This window comes from Carex rostrata, chromosome 8 (genome assembly GCF_964058835.1).
Source record: "Carex rostrata chromosome 8, lpCarRost1.2, whole genome shotgun sequence".
Taxonomy (NCBI): Eukaryota; Viridiplantae; Streptophyta; class Magnoliopsida; order Poales; family Cyperaceae; genus Carex; species Carex rostrata.
Window position 1 is genome coordinate 14286370 of NC_135925.1, and position 19102 is coordinate 14305471.

Here is a 19102-nt window from a genome sequence, read left to right on the forward strand (position 1 = left end):
CGTCCCAAGGTCTCGCAACAGCTCCAGATACATAATCGGGATGGAATCACCGCTCGAATCAGCGAACATAACAGAACTAAATAGATCCATCACGAAAGCCCGTGTGTATCTATAATGTCGAAATTACGAAGCACCTCATTTTTTAGTATGAAATATAGTACAAAATAAATATATATAATGGTTTATATGAGTACCTCTCAATGTCCTGCTCCGTGGATCGCCAATGCAGACCTCGATTGGCGAATAGAGCTCGCAGTGCCGACTTCTTCACATGAAACCTCGACTTCCCGCCATTATCGCGTATAGCTGGCTCCGCTCCCAACAGCTCTGCGAGGCTGGCATTAATTGTGTTCTCATCAGTGGAGTCTGATATGCCACCGACGGGCACGCCCTGGATGGGCAAACCCCAAAGGACACTCACATCCTGGAGAGTCACTGTCATCACTCCAAACTGGAAGTGGAACGTGTGCGTCTCGGGGCGCCATCGCTCCACTAGTGCCTGGATGAGGTATGCATTGGTAGCCTTGCTCTCCGTCTCCAAAATATCGACCAAATGGTACAACTCCAAATTTCGTAGATACGGGTCCATCAGAGAGTACTACTGCATGCCATATGCCCGATTCTTACATTCTAGGGGGTCCTGACTCTGTGTTGAAAAAAAAAAAGCATAAAAACCTAAAAAAATGAGCAATTAGTAAAAATTTAAACTTTAAAAAAAGAAAGGAAAAAGTAATCAAGTACCTCTCGGGATGCCAATGAGACTCGATGCTCACTATGAGGTATCCATAATAATGGACTAAAATGCTCCATGCTGTCCACGGAAATGGGATCATCAGTATGGTCGGGTGGTGGTGGTCTCCTAGGCCGTCCCCTAGCCATCCTACGTTTGGAAAAAAATTAGACATGCTACAATTGGTTAAATTACGTTAATATGAAAAAAAAATTGTTCGTTGGGCAAAATATACTAAAAAAACATGTTATTCGGGCAAAATATATTAAAATATGCTAAAATACGCTTATCACGGTAAAATATGCTAAAATACATTAATTACGACAAAAATATACTCAAATATGCTAAAATATACTCAAATATACTCAACTATCACTAATTATAACTAATTTTGTACCTACATTAGCACTAATTACCACTAAATTGGTACCGTAATTAATTAATCCTAATTATAACTAATTAACACTAATTACTATCAAATTTTGGACTAAATAAAACTAATTAAAACTAATTTTGTACCTACATTAACACTAATTATCACTAAATTCGGTACTTTAATTAATTAACACTAATTACCACTAATTAACACTAATTACGATCATAGCTTGGACTAAATAATCCAAAATAAAATTAAAACTAACTTTGGTACCATAATTATCACTAATTACAAATATTTTAGTACCTACATTGACACTAATAACCACTAAATTGGTACCGTAATTAATTAACCCTAATTATAACTAATTAGCACTAATTACGATCAAATTTTGGACTAAATAATTCAAGTTAAAATTAAAACTAACTTTGGTACCATAATTATCACTAATTATAAATATTTTGGTACCTACATTGATACTAATTACCACTAAATTGGTACCGTAATTATTTAATCATAATTATAACTAATTAGCACTAACTCAACTAACTAAAAAAAAAAAATACTAATTTTGGTACCTTACTAACATAATTGGACTAATCTACAACTTTTTTACACTACAAATGAAATTTCAAAAAAATATAGGGACTTACTTGCAAATTGGAAGAAGAGAGAAGAAGAGAGTAGAAAAGAGATGAGAAATTCGGGTGGGGAGGAGAGAGAGTGAGATTTTGAGAAAATGAATTGTGAGGAGAGAGAAACAGACATTTGGGAGTATATATAGGTCCGGACCGCCGAATTTATTGGCAGTTCGGAATTAAAACTCCAGACTGCCGAATTTATTGGCGGTTCGGAATTAAAATTCTGGGCCGCCGAATTTTGAGGCGGTTTGGGCATTTTTAAAATTTTGTCCAAAACCTGGTTATTTTTAATTATTTATTTTTTGTTTTGGGTATTTTAAAAAAAATCGGCCGTACACGTCGGCCCAAGGTTGAGATATCTCAGAGGAAACGCACACGGCCCAAGGCCACATTCACGTTCCCAAGGTCAGTTTCTTTTTCCTGCTTGTTCTAAAAAAATATAATTTAACGAAGACTGCGCTTTTGCGTCAAAAAGGAAAAATATTTTAAGACATTGCGTATTCAAATATTGAACTATTGCGTCAAGAGATCAATGATCAAATTAATAAGTTCAAATGCACCTAAATTTTTGTGCACCCAAATGCACCTTATTCTTTTTCTCCATTTTCAAAGTCCGAATAGTTAATTCGAACCGTTAGATGCGTTCTACATATTAAGATGTGCTTGGAGACCAAATTTTACATTTTTTGAAAATTTTTTACTATTTATTAAGCCACTTTGAAAATCGCTGATCCAATGGTCCAGAAAATGTAAAATCAGTGATTTTCAAAGTGACTTCATATATATAGTAAAAAAATTCTAAAAAATGTAAAATTTGATCTCCAAGCACATCTTAATATGTAGATCGCATCTAACGGTTCGGATTGACTATTCGGACTTTGAAAACGGAGAAAAAAAATTTGAAAGATATGGTGCATTTGGGTGCATTTGAACCCTCCTCTATATATATATATATTTTTTTTAAAAGAAAAGTTTTGAAAGATATGAAGATTTCTTATCTCTTAGAAAAGCGGTAATAAAATTTATCCTCTTATATATCTACATATTTTATTCTACAACTATACAAATATAAAATAAGTAAAACATCAAATTGATGAGGTGGTGGTGGTTGTTGTTGTTGTGTCCCAATCATCCCATGTGGAATCCAGCATTTATATATATAATATATAAAGATCAAATCATCTGGAAATTGCTGACCACCACTCCTAGCCTTCCAAATTAGAAGAAAGAAGGTATTGCACTCAACTTATTGTTGAATTACTGGTACACAATACATGCATGCATGGATTGGCCAGAGCTACCTCTTGATCTTCTCCACCTCATCTCCAAAAAACTTCCTGATCTCTCCGATTTCATACGCTTCCGTGTCGTTTGCAAAAGATGGCACACTGCAGCTCCTGTCACCGATCCACCTCGTCAGCTGCCTTGGGTTGTTGCAACCCGAGAAGGCCTCCCAAGCACCATTCGATTCTTCTCTCTCTCCTCCGGCAAATTCTATTCCATCAATAATTTTTCCAAAGCTGAGGGGAAGCGGCTATTAGGCTCTTCTCACCACTACATGCTAGCTTTTGACCACAAGCGCTGTATTTTGACACTTGTGAATCCAATTACCAGAAATGAGATCCCTCTTCCACCTACCAATTCATACTGGCACCGCCCCATCTATATAAGTGGGGATGATGTGGTCGTCTGTTGGGACTCATCAGGCATTCATACAGTTGGATTATGCCAGCCTGGCGATCGAGAATGGAACAAAATTCAAATTCCTTCAGGGGCCAACGGCCAGACATATTACAAAGGTTTCTATTATGTAAATGACAAACAAACTCTCACAACAAAAGTAATGGATATTAAAACCGGCGCCACTGTGTCAACTATACCGCCTCTAGTTATCTCTAAAATCACTGGAGAACCGCGCCGCCTTGACTATCTCATTGTATCAAGCGGAGAGCTTCTCGGAGTTTGCCGAAGTAAATGGGCTAAAACTGTTAGAGATTCCAAATTCGAAGTGTATCGGCTGGATGAGGAGAAGAAGGTTCCTCAATGGGTCAGAATCGACAGCATAGGCGACCGAGTTTTGTTTTTAGACGACACAATCGGGTTTTCTTTGAAGGCAAGCGAATTTGAAGGATTAAAAGGAGAGAGCATCTACTTCATTGCTTATCTGTATCCAAGGGATAGAGATGATATTTATGAATACCCGCTGTGTAGGTACAACATGAAGAATGGGAGAGCTCAAGCAGCGCTGCGAGGTGATTTGGTGAACATGTCGTCATGGTTCTTTCCTTAGCATGCATGATGCATCTCGCAAAAACAATTGCAAACACATGACATGGATGATGGATGGGTGGATCCCACACCACATATTATACAATTTACAGGGTGAACCTTTAAGATATTTAAGAATTAATGCGAACAATAGCATTCATATGACTTGTACGTGGAGCATGCATAAATTGATTTACCGTACTAACCGCAAATGCAATGTCGGGTCTAGTGACGGTTAGATAATTTAGCTTGCCTACAAGTCTTTGGTACTGTCCCACATTTTTTAAAGGTTCACCGTCTTCAAGGTTTAATTTTTTATTATTTTCCATTGGAGTATTAATTGGCTTGGCACCTATTTTTTCTGTTTCTTTTAATAAATCTAATGTGTACTTTCTTTGTGAAAGAAATAAATCTTTGCTTGAGTTTGCTAATTCAATTTCTAAAAAATATGTTAATTGGCCTAAATCTTTAATATCAAATTTATTTTTTAGATATTGTTTTATTGCTCCAATTTCACTTTTATTATTACCAGTGATTATTAAGTCATCTACATATACCAATACAATTGTAGTTGAATTTTTGGTTAATTTAACAAACATTGATGAATTGGCCAAGCTCTTTGTAAAACCAAATTCTACAAGTGCATAACTTAGTTTGGCATACCATGCACGTGGTGATTGTTTAAGGCCATAAATAGATTTGTGCAATCTACATGTTAAACTTTTATTATTTTTATTTTTATGACCGGGTGGTAAATTCATGTATACTTCCTCATCTAATATTTCTTGTAAAAATGCATTTAAAATTAAGGGATTTCTCCAACTTTCATAGCTTGTTTGCGATCTGACCCAGATTTCCTCAATGGAATTACCAATAAGGTTGAAAATCAATCCCACCCTGTCAGAGATTGCTCTCCACACCAATCTTGCATGCAAGCACCCAAAAATTAGGTGAATGGCTGATTCTAAATCGCATTCAGTGCACATTGGGCAGGTAGGATCAATAAAGAGAAGAATTTCCTCATGCAGTAACAATAAAGAGAAGAATCTTGGAGATGGTGGCATCTTTACCTTCCAAATTTCCCAAGAGTCGTACCAATAGGATTAGGAGGTAGTACGTAGTGCCATCTCCTAATTGGAATAGGTGCCTTATCGCCCACAATTGTTTACAGAAAATCCACAAGGTAGATGCATCACTCGTAAATTAATTCGAATGTTTAAAATTTTTACATGTAGACGCATCACTCGTAAGATAGAAGGATTTCAACAGTTCGAATTTGTCATTTAAAACCGATTTAATGAATTTTGAAATTAAGCTCACCAAACACTTTGGTAAGCTTAAAAACACCTTAGTTCTACTCATATATATATATATATATATATATCCCTTGCTTACAGAAAATCCACAACTACATTTTTTTTTTGTTGCAGGTACCAGTAACAGTCAAGTAACTCAAATTTTCGGTTTTAAATCGGGACCGTTCGATTTGAATTTATGATAATCTATTCGAAGTGGAGCGCACACATCCAGAGAAATGAATTTGAATCGCCAAGCAATCTCGAGCGACAGATTCGAATCGAACGGTCTTCATCCAAAACCCAAAGATTAGGTTACTTTAGAGGATCCAGACCTATCTGTAGCTACATGTTATAAACTTAGACTAAGTAAAATGCTGGACCGATCCAATTAGAGTGAGAAAAATAGCACGGCAGAGCCGGTTCCGTCACGAAACAGTACGATTACAGCACCGTTACGATACGACACGTGTTACTGTTCCGTATCGTGACCACCCCTTGACATTTTGGTCATGGCACATAAAAAATCCAGTCATGGCACGACATGTAACTACGAGAGTCACGTATAATTAAGACTGTTAAATCTTAATCAAATTGTGAATCTCAAATAAACTAACTTAAATTATAAAAAAATAGTTAAATATAAAAAACACGATCAATTACGTTTGAACACGACACGCGAATAATCACAGCATGACTCGCGTGCCGTAACCATCCCTTAATATTTTAGTCACGGCACGGCACAGATCACTGTTCACTTGATCACGGCATGAGACCAAAGTCACCGTTAATCACGGCACGTTTTTTCCACTAGGTCCAATCCATTGCAAGTATATTGGAGTCAATGAGCCAACAGAAAACAAGCAATGTTACGTAAAGATAAAATAAGACATTCAAAACAATACAACTGAGAAATAGAGTAGAACTAGGGTGCTCTTAAGCTTACCAAAGTTTTGGTGAGCTTAACTCTAAAACTCATCAAATCGATTGCAAATGACGAATCCGAACCGTTAAAACCCACCTAATTTACGTGTGATGCATCTACATGTGCAATTTTTAAACATTTGAATTAATTTAGTATAAAGTCAAGCGGTCAAAAACGTTCAAAAAATGAATGCACTAAAATTAATTTATTAACCTTTTAAATTTGACCGCTTGACTTTATACTAAATTAATTCGAATGTTTAAAAATTTCACATATAAATGCATCACACGTAAGGTAGGTGGATTTCAACAATTCGGATTCATCGTTTGAAATCGATTTGATGAGTTTTAGAATTAACCTCACCAAAACTTTGGTGAGCTTAAGAGCACCCTAGTTCTACTCCTGAGAAATATGTGACCGATGTTCTTATATTCAAAGACAAACCATTTTATATTCCTTCAAAATCTTTTTTTTTTTTGGCTGTATTACAATATCAATAAACAACAACAACAACAACAACAAAAAAATGACAATCAAAATTTCAAAAAAATTGCTGCTCATAGGAAATTCAAATGACTAAGCTGTTGATAAATAAGATTCACCAACATTCAAGAAAAAATGTTTTCCAACTTGAAGCTCAACCGAGGGGTAGCTATCAAGACAATCCACCTTAATCTGCACAAGTCCAATCCAACCAAAAAGGAAATGATCAAACAGTAAGAGTTTCATTCAAACAAAATATTGGAAATATAAATACAACAATCACAGGTGTAGAACTAACCTTGCCGTTTCCTGATTGAACCTCGTATTTCAAGCTCTGGAGATCTCTTGAAAGGAGATACACACGAATAGCTTCTGCATGCTCTTCATTTCCTACATTAAAAATATTTTCAATGGATAAATGAAGTAAAATAACTCTTATCATTTACAAAAAAAAATGCAGCTCCCATTCGGAAAGGAATTTGTTCCAAAAAATTAAAAAATGCATATTTTGGTTTCTGACAATTCCAATACAACCTAAAATTTCATTTAGATCAAATAAACCAGATATCTATACAGATTGTGCATCTAAGACATTACATTGCTGAGATGTCCAACAGCTGAAATCTACAAGCTTTACATAATAACAGGATGCCAAGTCCCAACAATAGTTTTGCTCAGAATATTTATGAATTACTCATAGACTAATATTCTTGCTTCCCATACTGTTCCATAAAATGAAGTACCATGTATGAAAATTAATATTACCCATTTAATATGCAATATGCTGAACCATGTGTGCGTGAAACGTCGTTCATATAGTTGTTAAAAGGAGATTCTAATTTCAAAAATAAAACTATCACCCAAATTGTGCGGTTGTCATTTTCAGTTACTACCTGAACAAGCAGCTATAAGAGCATCACCAAAAACTACAGTATGCTTTGCGATGCTGATGGCAAAGGACTTGCCACACACATCAGTGTACTCCTCCTGACAGACGATGACCTGAGATAAAACATGAAAATACAATTTACAGTAAGGTTTAGTCACATTATTAAAGATTAACATTGATGGAAGGAGACCTAACATTTCAAATGGATTGCAAGTTTACTTACAGCTTTTGGTGATGCCAGTGTGTATGGGAGAAGAGGAGAGCCTAGAGCATCAGTAATGTACTGTACCTGTAACGTATGAATTTAAAATAAATATATATATATAAACTCAGTCAATGCACCAAAACATATATAGCCAACACAATGTACTACCCTGCAAGTAATCAATTAGTATCACGCATAACATGTAAAACAAAATATACATCTCCTTCAACACTGGTAAGGTATCCAGAATATATCCCAAGTTATGCTAGGCAGTGAATAACATTTCTATTTACCATGGACATACTTTTATTATGACATTTTACAGGTGCAGAAACAAAAATATTCTTTATTTTATATACCTGAGAGTTTAGTATCTTCTCCAAGCTCTCCTTATCAGCATCATGAGGTTTAATAAAAACCTCAACCAGATCAGTTGGCTCAAGCCCAGATTTTTTCCTCAGTTTCTGGATTCTATTTACAACCTGGTACGTAAACATAAATCTGTTAAATTTATCAGTAATTACAATATATAATATACTCAAACAAACTGTTGTCATAAAAGCAATACTAAATATTCATCTTTTGAGTCAATTAGAATTAACATTATTAAAACTTGAGATGTTACCTCACGGGCCAGACCAGCTTCAAACAATGATTCATCCGCCCGTAAATCCAATATGACAAGTACATCACCTGGATAAAAAAAATCAAAGAAAATGAATTTTCTAAACTCATATTACACACAAGGCTAAATGTACAATGGAGGAACAAGGTAATACATAAACAATTACCATCTCCAGCAGCATCGATTTCATTATCAGAAACATTATCAGGTCTTTTGAATTGACGAACAACCTGGAAGTTAACAAAGAGGCTAAGCTAACAAAGAATTTCAATAATCGTGTTGTAATGTTAAAATATACTTAATTGCCTTCTAACTGCCTTAACATTAATTTCTGGTGTAAAATCAACAAATGAATTTACCAATTTTTTGTCTTTTTTTACAATATTTTATTATGCAACTTATCATAAGATAAATGTATATATACCTTGATATCTGAAAGCTTCAGACTATGCCCGGAAATGGCCACCTCTCCAGATTTCTCAAAAGCCAAGATATCATCAAGGGACATCTCCTTTACCTTCTTTGCAACCACTCCCATATCTCTCCCGAGTCTTTTACCTAGCACGCTAAAGAGAGAAAAGAAGCATTCAAGGAAAGGTAGATCAAACTTAACATGCTACAGGCTCTTTGAGTTCTAGTGACTGTTGAAGTACCTGAAATTAGGCTCAGCACGTAGAGAAGCATACTTCAATTGATCATTACAAGGGACCACCGATTTAACATTCATCTCCTCCATAACATACTACAAATAAACAGTCAATGATGTTCTTTTCAATTGCATTAAGATGATGATGCTTCGTTAATAGAGTTAGGAAAGTAGAATGGTGCATGAACTAAATTAGACTAATTATCATTGCGATATAGACTAAAAAGGCTAGTGTTAATCAGGCTAAATACAAGCACCTCTTTTAATTTTCCAGTAATGTCTTCGAGGAAGGCATTGTCAGGATGCACCACAACCATTTCCCTGTGGATAAAAAGAAAAAAAAAACATAGATTCATCAATTATCAAAGAACTTTAAGTACTGAACACAAGAGTTAGAATAAATGGGTACATACTTGAGTGGGCTTTTAAGAGGCTTGTTATGCCTTTCTCTAATATTCCGTGCAAGATCAATGACAGTCATCATTCTTGTAACACTTTGTTCAATGCGCTCATCTCTCTAAAAAGTTCCAAAAAGGACATTTCACAGGTTAGAAGAGAAACAACACATGTCAATAATTATAATAAATATATCAGTATGAGTTAGCAAGTTGAACACATGGTACCATAGTTTCTGATACCAACCAATTATCGTTGTAATTTGCAAACATGGAACATTTCTAGAGAACATATACTAGCATTAAATTGGCATGATATTTTGATAAGGGAAAACTCTATTAAGCATTTACAATACTCTAGTATTTGGTTGCTCCTATGCTCAAAATTTATCTATAACCAAGTGGATTTCTACATGTTTGTCAGGGTTTATATCAGCTGGGTATAAGATTTTTTGTCAAGTTAATACAGAAAAGGATAGGTTGCATTGACAAAAAAAAAGATCTTATTTGACAAACAAGAACAACCACATCAACACTCGTCAAAATCCAAGAAAAAAATAATTGAAGAATATTCTCCGTCACTTAGCTAGGTCATCTATTAAATTTGGTGCAATGTGAAAATGTTTATATAAGAATGCATAGAGAAACTTAGTCATGTTTGCTTGATACAAACTAGTTTTAATTGTTGGATGCAATTACAAGTAATTACAAATGTTTCAACACACTAGATGGGAAAAATTGGTAATTAGCAAACAGAAGGGAAAAGCTGGGAGTGTTTACATAAGAAAACACTATACCTTAAAAATAAGATATTGATTACCTGACCAGTAGTTGAAGGGAAACTACAAAAATGAATGCTCTCCTCGGAGCCATCTGAAACCTTTCTCAAGTTCTGATATAACACTTCTGTGAAGAATGGCGTAAAAGGTGCCATTGCTTTACAAGTCGTTAAAAGCACCTACATCCAAAACAAACAAGGAAAACTCAGCATTTTATATAAGAACAATATTAAAGTAGCCCGACAGTTTTATTGATGTAAAGTTAAAGACAAGGTGATTGCTTACATGGTAAAGAGTCGAAAGTGAAACCCTACAATCCTCTTCTCCAGTTCGTCCTTTTAACCTCTTACGATTAAAGCGCACATATATGTTCGTTAAATTGTCAATGAACTTGAGAAGATACGGCACAACCTAAAATTTGAACAGATTAACTATTAGAAATACTCATGTGCACAGTGCACTTATGCACCCTACAAACACTAATTGATCATGTATATTCCATTAAAGATAAGATCTCCCAATTCTCTAAAACAAGGTATAGTTCTACATCCCTCCACTAAGAACCCAAAATTACCATTTTTTTACTCCATGTAGAGACTAATCATTTAGGAATAAGAAATAGTTCCGGCATCTTTTAATAAATGGAGTAGAGATGTTGTGTTTGAAGGGTGTGCATGATATTTCTCATTCCCAATGGGCAAACATGGCACTGGTTTCCAGGGTCATACATAAAATTGCTTCTAACTGCAGAAAAGAACAGTGAAGACTAAAAACTTCCCAATGGTATTAAACAATTTTGAATGCATGGCATCCATCTTTGCAGACAAATCTGAGATACTCTACAACAGAAATTACAGAAAACCTTTTTATTTGTGAAAGAACCACATTACTAAACAAATTTTCAGCATAATAGACTTAGAAGGCCTTAATTAGAACATTCATAATTAAGGCGGCGTATGGTGGTCTTATCACACTTCTTCACTCCTAATAGGAGCAATCTTTCAAAACCAAAGACATTTTCAGAGACGATCTGGTCCATCAAATATGTTAAATTTGATTTAATATTTAAATGCATCATGGCCATCCATCTTCATCTTAATCACTCACAAGTACTAGCTTTCTTCCTCTCTTATGCTCCCCCACCAACCCTGTAAAAATCCAAATGCACGCCCGCCTATCTTTTTGTTGAATAGTCTCTCTCTTGCTATAATTGACTACTTTATGATATAAGGTAATGAGATGCACTTTTTGTATAATTATTATTGATAACTTGAATTTCATTGCCATCTATTTATAAAATGATACGTAGACACTTTACTAGTTTTGAAGTAAAAGAAGCAAAAGAACCCACATGACAGTATCATTTTAATATTTATTACCAAGATTATTGGTGACTTTTGAGTGCACTTGATTGAAACTGGCTGAATTTAGGGCCTACATTTGCAAAATTTTATATGCTCATTTGCTGAATTTTTACCGTATATAGGCGATAAGCATCCATTTCCTGACGAACAAAACTAACAAGGCTCCCAGTTGCTGAGTTGATCCATTGATCAAGCACATTTGAAGATTTTAAAAGTGCAGCAACATCCAATGGAGAAAAAGGTGCAAGGCCCTCTACTTCGAGCCTCTTTGCATTTTGAATGAGGAACCGGTATGCATTATACCATGGAAGGAACACGTCTTTCACCTACAAGTCAATTTGGAGATGGAACATGCTTAGTGTTTTTTTATTGAACAGTATTTCAAATCCTTATTTGCTCAAAATCGATGATTTTTAATATTTATTCCAAAGGAATATTTGATTGCTCTAGACAAAGAAAAGAGCAGGAACAAGGAGAAATTCTTTTATACCCTAACATGACATCTATAACTGTCATGTACGACAACTGCACTTTAAGTCAGGGTAGTCGAGTCTTATTATTTTTCCTCATGGTATATGAGTGTTATTTTGCAAAGCTGATAGGTAATGGAAGTTTTATGCAAAATCCAATATCTATTTAAGCAAATAATATGGAAAAAGTTGCAGTACTGATCTAAAAGGTACGTACAACACTATAAACGCCCTCTTTTTTGAATCGCAAAGGCTCTGCACGTACAACTGGGGAATTGATCAGGTACAGCCTTAGTGCATCCTGCATGCATAAAATTTTCAATTTTCAATTAACAATCATTCAATTTATGCTTACAAGAAACTTGTATTTTTTTAAACATCTCATTCCCATACTTTAATCATGGTGCAACTGTAATTTTGTGAACCAAAACTGAGTGCAAAATTAGCTTTAAACTACAAATAAGTTAGTATTAGGGTGTTTATATTAAAAGGTCAGCAACAACCTGAAGCCATTAACCTAACAACAAGAAAAGACAGAAATAATTAAACATGCAACTTACCGCACCATAGTCACCAATGACTTCCATAGGGGAAGGATAATTTTTCAACCTTTTACTCATTTTCTTGCCATCTTCAGCTAACACAAGGCCATTACAAATGAGATTTCTAAATGCTGGTTTACCAAACAGGGCAGTAGAGAGTACCATCAAAGTATAAAACCTACACCAACACAGTTAAAGAGTCATAGTTAAGAAAACATATCTTAAAACATCTGTTAAAAGACCTCCTACTTGATTACATCTGTAATATCTAGCAAACTCAATTTGCCAGTTACATCTTGAACCCTTTCAGCTAGATTATTTTTACTTTCCTCACAAGTTTCTGGTCTGCACTAACGTCAGTTACTATAAGATATTGAATATGGAAAAGCACAAAAAATAAAACACACCATCCACGAGTTTGGTCAAGGCCCTCGGCAATAAAGTGGCCAGGGAAATTCTTCTCAAAAAGTTCAACATTTTCAAAAGGGTAATGAATATAGGCATAAGGCATCGATCCACTTTCAAACCAGCAGTCAAATACCTGAAAAGAATATAAACAAAATCAAATCCATGAAGTAACAGTTCGGGAAAATACTAGTGAATGTAAAAACCAGACGGTCAACTTACATCATCCACACGGCGAAGAACACCATACTGAGACCCACGACTTGAAGGGATTGTTATATGGTCAATATTGTGGCGATGCAGATCAGTGACCTAAATTTGAAAGATAAAACAAACAACTGCAAAGGTTATATAACTAATCATTAACCACCTCAATCCACTATATTTGTGTTTCATATCTTACCCTCCAAAAATCATACTTTTGCGTGCAACTACCATTGAATACTTTTGTAAATCTAAATTCTAGAACACAATTGGAAACTGAAAGCTAGATAAATTTCATGATCACAAGTGCATATAAAGGCTTGGGAGGGGTGCATGGATGAATATTATAATATATGATTTGAGAAGCAAAATTCAGACCTTAGTGCCAGATAATTTCTCAAGTTTCTCAACAGAATCCATCACAACGGTCTCCACTCCATCTTCACTAACCCAAATGGGAAGAGGAGTGCCCCAAAACCGACTTCGACTAACGACCCAATCCCTAGCATTCTCCAGCCAGTTATGAAATCGCCTTTCCTAAATTTGCATGGACAAGCAGAGGAGACAATGACTTTAAATCTTAAAAGATAAAATAGAAGGTACCATGTATTGAAAGGGTACCGTATTATGGTATCTTACAGTAATAGCACTGCATCAATCTTACCTTGTTTGTATGGAATTGAGACAATATAAGCAATTTTAACTCTATTTTCTCTTTTAAAGGTTCTTATAAGGCCACTACTCGATGTAGCTAACAGCAAAAAAAAAAAAAATTATCAATGTAAAAAGCTAAATTTATGTGCACTCGACATACATACGAAAGTGTACAAATCTGAACAAAAATAATAAATGAAATGATGAACATAACAAAAGTTATCATACCTTAACATAGTCAGGAACCCAATATGTCTGCTTGTTGCATTCTAGCAACTGATCTTTAATCGTTTCAACAGCAATAAACCTTAAGGAGAAAAAGTTGATAAATCTATGTGATTCTGCTATACAAATGGAGAATATGAGAAGAAAGCTACTTACCAGCTAGGTACAGCCATATAGATAAGAGGAGTTTCAGACCTCCAGCAAAAGGGGTAAGAATGGGTTATGGTACCAGTACTCACGAGCCTTCCTTTCCCCTATTCAGATTTTTTAATAAAATCCTTCAAATTTAGTAAATAAAAACAATGTACACTTTGTGGCCGAAAACCAGAATTGGCATCTTAACAAGCTTGTTGCAACGATAAAATATTTACATTCCGGAATAAGGAAAAAAAGCATATATCCTAAGTTATTATACATGTTTACCAATGGTAATTGGCTATAACAACAGTTCATCACGCTTTAGGAACAGACTACTACTATGAAACAGTTGCATAATAACCATCAACATTATCCGAATAACAATGTTAAAAGCAACAACAATACAAAAAATGTTATGTAATTGTAAAATTGCAATTATTAACTGTCAGAAGTACTTGCCTTAATAGTACTAACAATATCCTTGTCGGCATCTTTCACGTAGCGGCCAGCGAAGTCTGTAACTTTCTCCTTAAAGCGGCCTTCACCATCAACTGCCACCACAAGGTCATCTCCCTGTATTATTTAAACATTGATTAATTACATTAAATTAGGGGAAAATATTTCTGGTCTCAATCTCCACATGGCATCTTCAAGTGTGAGTAAAATAGAACCATGGAACTACATGGTAAGAGAGCAAATATGTGGGGAAGGGAACACATGACAATTGAAAATCAATACAATAGAAAAGACAACAGATTCCAGACTACATACAAATACACATGATACCAGTGAAGACCTGGTTCTTTTTTCTCTTTCTGTTTTTTGATTCCAAAGCAGAAATTGATCCTTCATTTCACGTAGTTTTTGACTGCTATCAGGTATCAACTGCTAAGGTCCAGTACCAATAGGGCCAAATTACCAAAATAATGCAATCAAACATTCAAGTTCGCAATGTTATGCAGTGCCTAACCTTCTTAATTATGCCATTTTCGACACAAACACGGTAATCATCCTCACCAAACGCAGGTGCACAATGGACAACTCCAGTTCCACTGTCCTCGGTGACATAATTGTCAGCAACTACCCTAAATGCAACATCTGAGCACTCTGAAAAGTACTCAAATAATGGTACATATCTACAAAAACAGTACAGGTACGTCAGCATAAGAGGTGAGCCAGTCAGCATCAATAACAGGGCTGAAAATATGGTGGGAAGCACAATGGAACACAATCACAGTTTAATTTCACTAGTTCACCCCAAAAGCTCAAGTATTTAAAAAAAAAAACAGTACAAAAAACTACAAGGACAACAACTAATTGGTACCGCCAAGCTAATAAATTTTCATTTTTCTAGAACAATAGGCAATATCTAAAAGTAAATTAAAACCACGAGTAGACTGTACAACAAATACACCAACAGACCAAAAAAGATACCTCGAGCCCTTCAACTTAGAACCAGGGAATTTTTCAATCACTTTGGAAGATTTACTACCAGGCAACTGAGACAACCTGGATTCTGCAACTATGTATACTGCTTTAGAAACCGACTCCCTGACCTGAAAAATACTAATTTATTATTTCCACAACAGAGAAACTGTATGTGTGGTAAAAAAAAAACAGCTCATGGTATCGAGCAGTTTTCTTTTTACAGGCACCTAATTACAAGGTATACATTACCAACTGGGTCTAAAACAGCTCATCTTGGCTTATACACAGGAGTGGTGGTTTATTCATATATCACCGCTGTCTCCCCCCCCCCCCCCCCCCCCCCAAAAAAAAAAAAAAAAAAAAAAAATGAAAGATTGAAGTGCCAGATATTTAGGGAATGAACAAAATCACAATCCACAGCACATAGGAATGCTACATTAGTATGGTACAGAATTTCAGATATGTAACCTTCTTGTGTACAAAAAAGCTAAGTACATGAAAACCTTGACATAGGTTAGATTAGGATTGACACAGAGGGCAAGGTTACTAGGCAAAGTCCAAGGGGTGGTGGTCCACGCCACAAGAGCCGCACCATCAGAATCATCGACTACAGGAAACGACACCATCACTGCCGGATCAGGAACATCCTACAAAATATACAATAACCACTTACTGCTCCTATCCAGACAGTTTCTTTAGAACAAAGCACCAATTGTTTCATAGCAACCATTTAAGAAAGGGAAACTGTAGAGTACAGCAGCAAAGCACCTTATAATTTTGTCCTGCCTCAAAGTTGGAAAGAGGTGTCTTGCAACCAGTACTGTATGGCATAACCTGCAAGAGAAATAATTGGCATAGACACAAAACCACTATATCAATTATCAAGGATCGCAACACTGTTTACTAGCATTTTTGTCTAAACGGGGTGAAAACAAAGCCAAAATCAAATTGCTACCAAAAGAAGAGATTTGAATTCAGTGAAGGTTTCAGTAAAAGCATATGTTGATCTTAGAGGCATACCAATGCACAATTAAGGCTAAATGGAGCAGCTAGTTAGGTCCTTCTGAAAATATGAACCAACTTTGGGGGGTTAAAGTTGTGAGTCCATAATGCGATGCGCAAAAGACCTTCAAGTTTTTGCATTATATAAAGAGAAGAAAACAAACCTTAAAACCACGGTAGACAAGGCCTTTGTCAAAAAGCCTTCCAAAGACCCACCACACACTCTCCATGAAGCCCAGGTCCATGGTCTTGTAGTCATTTTAAAGTCAATCCAACGTCCAGTGCGTGTCACCACCTGTTCCCATTCCTTGACATACTTGGTCACAATGCTTTGGCACAGGCCATTGTACCTGTTAATATAACAAGGATTGTTATGAGTAAGTTTAAAAGTTGTAACATAATTTTTGGTTCATTAATTCTCAAGTGGCACTGACAGTGGAAGCATTAGAAAATGGCAGAAACAAGCCTAAGCTTAAGCTATGGAGTCCAAAAAAAATTATGTTCTGGGTAGGTAGTGTGCATACATTTGTGCTAAACAGATTATAGTCAAAGACAGGGTAAAAAGATAAGACTGACTTGTCAATGCCCATGTCAAGCACTTCCTGCCTGATTTGATATTGTATGTGGTGTCAATCTCGTACTCGACAGGTAAGCCATGACAGTCCCAGCCGAAACGACGGGTGACGTGGTGGCCACGCATGGTCTGATGGCGCGTGACGACATCCTTGATAGTCCCGGCGAGGATGTGGCCGTAGTGAGGAAGGCCGGTGCAAAAGGGGGCCCGTCGTAGAAAATGTACTCAGGCTTACCCTCAGTGAGGTTGAGCTGCGTCTTGAAGGCGTCGATCTGTGACCAGAAAGAGAGGATCCGCTCCTCTTCGTTGGGAAAGAGAAATCCTTTCCTTCCTGGATGTCTTCCATGGAGAAATTGGAGGGGAGGGGAGTGGAGTGGCGGCAGGGAGAAACGAGGGTTTTAGCCTGTTTTGGGTAAAGGACCTTGTAAAGATGGATAATTTACTTTTTGACCTTGTTTCTATCCTATTCCTATTCCTATTCCTATTCCTATTCCTATTCCTATCCTTTCCTGCTGGCTTTCTTGTAAAATTGTAACAACTAAGAACTAACTGGTGAGACCGTGCGTGAGATCATTCGAGTCGAGTATGTCAAAGTCCAATCCAAATTACAAAATGGAATAATAATAGTCCGACTCATCCTATCCTACATAAATAAATAAATAAATAACAGGTGTGCGTCGCCGTGGCGTGGATTTCAAGTAATGTGCAACTACTTGGTTGCCAAGTACGGAGAGACAAACTCCTTATTGCCAATTACTTGATTTCCGTAGAGGATACATTCCCATTGCCTGCATGGGTCCTCTCCTCTCTGCAAACTTGATCAGTCCCGGGCCCAGCCGGGATGAACACTAAAATTAATTCATACCAATCACCAAATCGGTGGCCGGGGATGATCCATCATACCAATTAATTAATCATTTTCTTCTTATATTCACCCCTGGACTCATCAAGTTTTCAAAGAAGATCCATGCTAGCTATAGCTAGATCTCCTCTCCGCTTAGGAACGATCCATAATCTCAAGCAAATCATACTAACTAAGATAAGAAAGGTACACACACATATATATATGGATCATTACATGGATCATGCTTAGTGGTCTGGTCTGTGTATATATTTTCTATTTCTATTTTGACATTAAATTATATGAACTTAATTTCCTATTTGATCTTAATTATACTTGGTACAAATTAAATGAGCAGCTGGGAAGAAACATTAGCTTCTGCCATTTAATTTGACTTAATTATGAATTAAATACAAATGAGCGGTTGGCATTTAATTAAGGTTCTTGCGTTGCTTAATTAATTATTCTCATACGCTGCGGCACTGCCAGAATTTTTTATTGAAGTCTGAACATCAGCTCCTTTATTCCCCTTTACAGAAAAAGTTAAAAAGATAAAAGCAACTGACAGATTATTTCCGAAAATTTTTATTAATACTCTAAAGAAAAAGTTTTTACGATCTATTCTCAATTTTTTTTTTTAAATTGTTTCAACCGTTCTCTATATAGTGGTCCATTATTTTTTTTTAGAGATCTTAATATTTTCATTTAAATAATTTTATAGAGTTTTAGTTTTCTTATTTATGGTGTATGTCAAAAAATAAGACATTTGATATATTTATTAGTGGTGTCGTAAGTCTTTATAACTCTAATTTGATTTGTCAGTTTGATATCACAAATCTAAATATAACACTAATTAAAAATTTGGCATTGATTCTTAATAATTTATTTTATTCAAATATACACAATAAAATATGGTTAGATTGTCTCAATGACCTTCAACTACATAAATATAACCATTATTTTCTTTTTATTCCAAACAAGATGCTTTCGATGATTTT

At 35.6% G+C, this 19102-nt stretch overlaps 3 protein-coding genes across 3 annotated transcripts in view; 1 reads left to right on the plus strand and 2 right to left on the minus strand.

The window, feature by feature from the left end:
• Positions 1-2853: 2853 nt before the first annotated feature.
• Positions 2854-4480, plus strand: LOC144558790 (putative F-box protein At4g22165). Its single transcript, XM_078307673.1, has one exon. It carries the CDS (start codon positions 3030-3032, stop codon positions 4035-4037), a length of 1008 nt encoding a protein of 335 aa, XP_078163799.1. The 5' UTR covers positions 2854-3029; the 3' UTR covers positions 4038-4480.
• A 2186-nt stretch (positions 4481-6666) lies between these two features.
• Positions 6667-17714, minus strand: LOC144558838 (isoleucine--tRNA ligase, cytoplasmic-like). Its single transcript, XM_078307742.1, has 28 exons — positions 17266-17714; positions 16854-17039; positions 16456-16521; positions 16191-16334; positions 15694-15815; positions 15230-15395; positions 14719-14832; positions 14278-14375; positions 14125-14203; positions 13621-13779; positions 13261-13350; positions 13041-13174; positions 12652-12811; positions 12309-12392; positions 11735-11947; positions 10543-10668; positions 10299-10436; positions 9497-9600; positions 9341-9404; positions 9091-9179; positions 8862-9003; positions 8604-8667; positions 8438-8505; positions 8172-8294; positions 7831-7896; positions 7612-7720; positions 7017-7108; positions 6667-6910 (listed from the first exon to the last, which is right to left on the minus strand). The coding sequence occupies exons 2-28, from the start codon at positions 16932-16934 to the stop codon at positions 6812-6814; spliced, it is 2994 nt and encodes a 997-aa protein (XP_078163868.1). The 5' UTR covers positions 16935-17039; positions 17266-17714; the 3' UTR covers positions 6667-6811.
• Positions 16956-19102, minus strand: part of LOC144558566 (Transmembrane amino acid transporter family protein) — a 4047-nt gene continuing 1900 nt past the window's right edge. Inside the window, exons 2-3 of the mRNA XM_078307408.1 lie at positions 17499-17666; positions 16956-17039 (exon numbers count right to left, since the gene is read on the minus strand). Of these exons, the coding sequence (XP_078163534.1) occupies positions 16956-17039; positions 17499-17666 (252 nt within the window). The remainder of the gene's footprint in view (positions 17040-17498; positions 17667-19102) is intronic.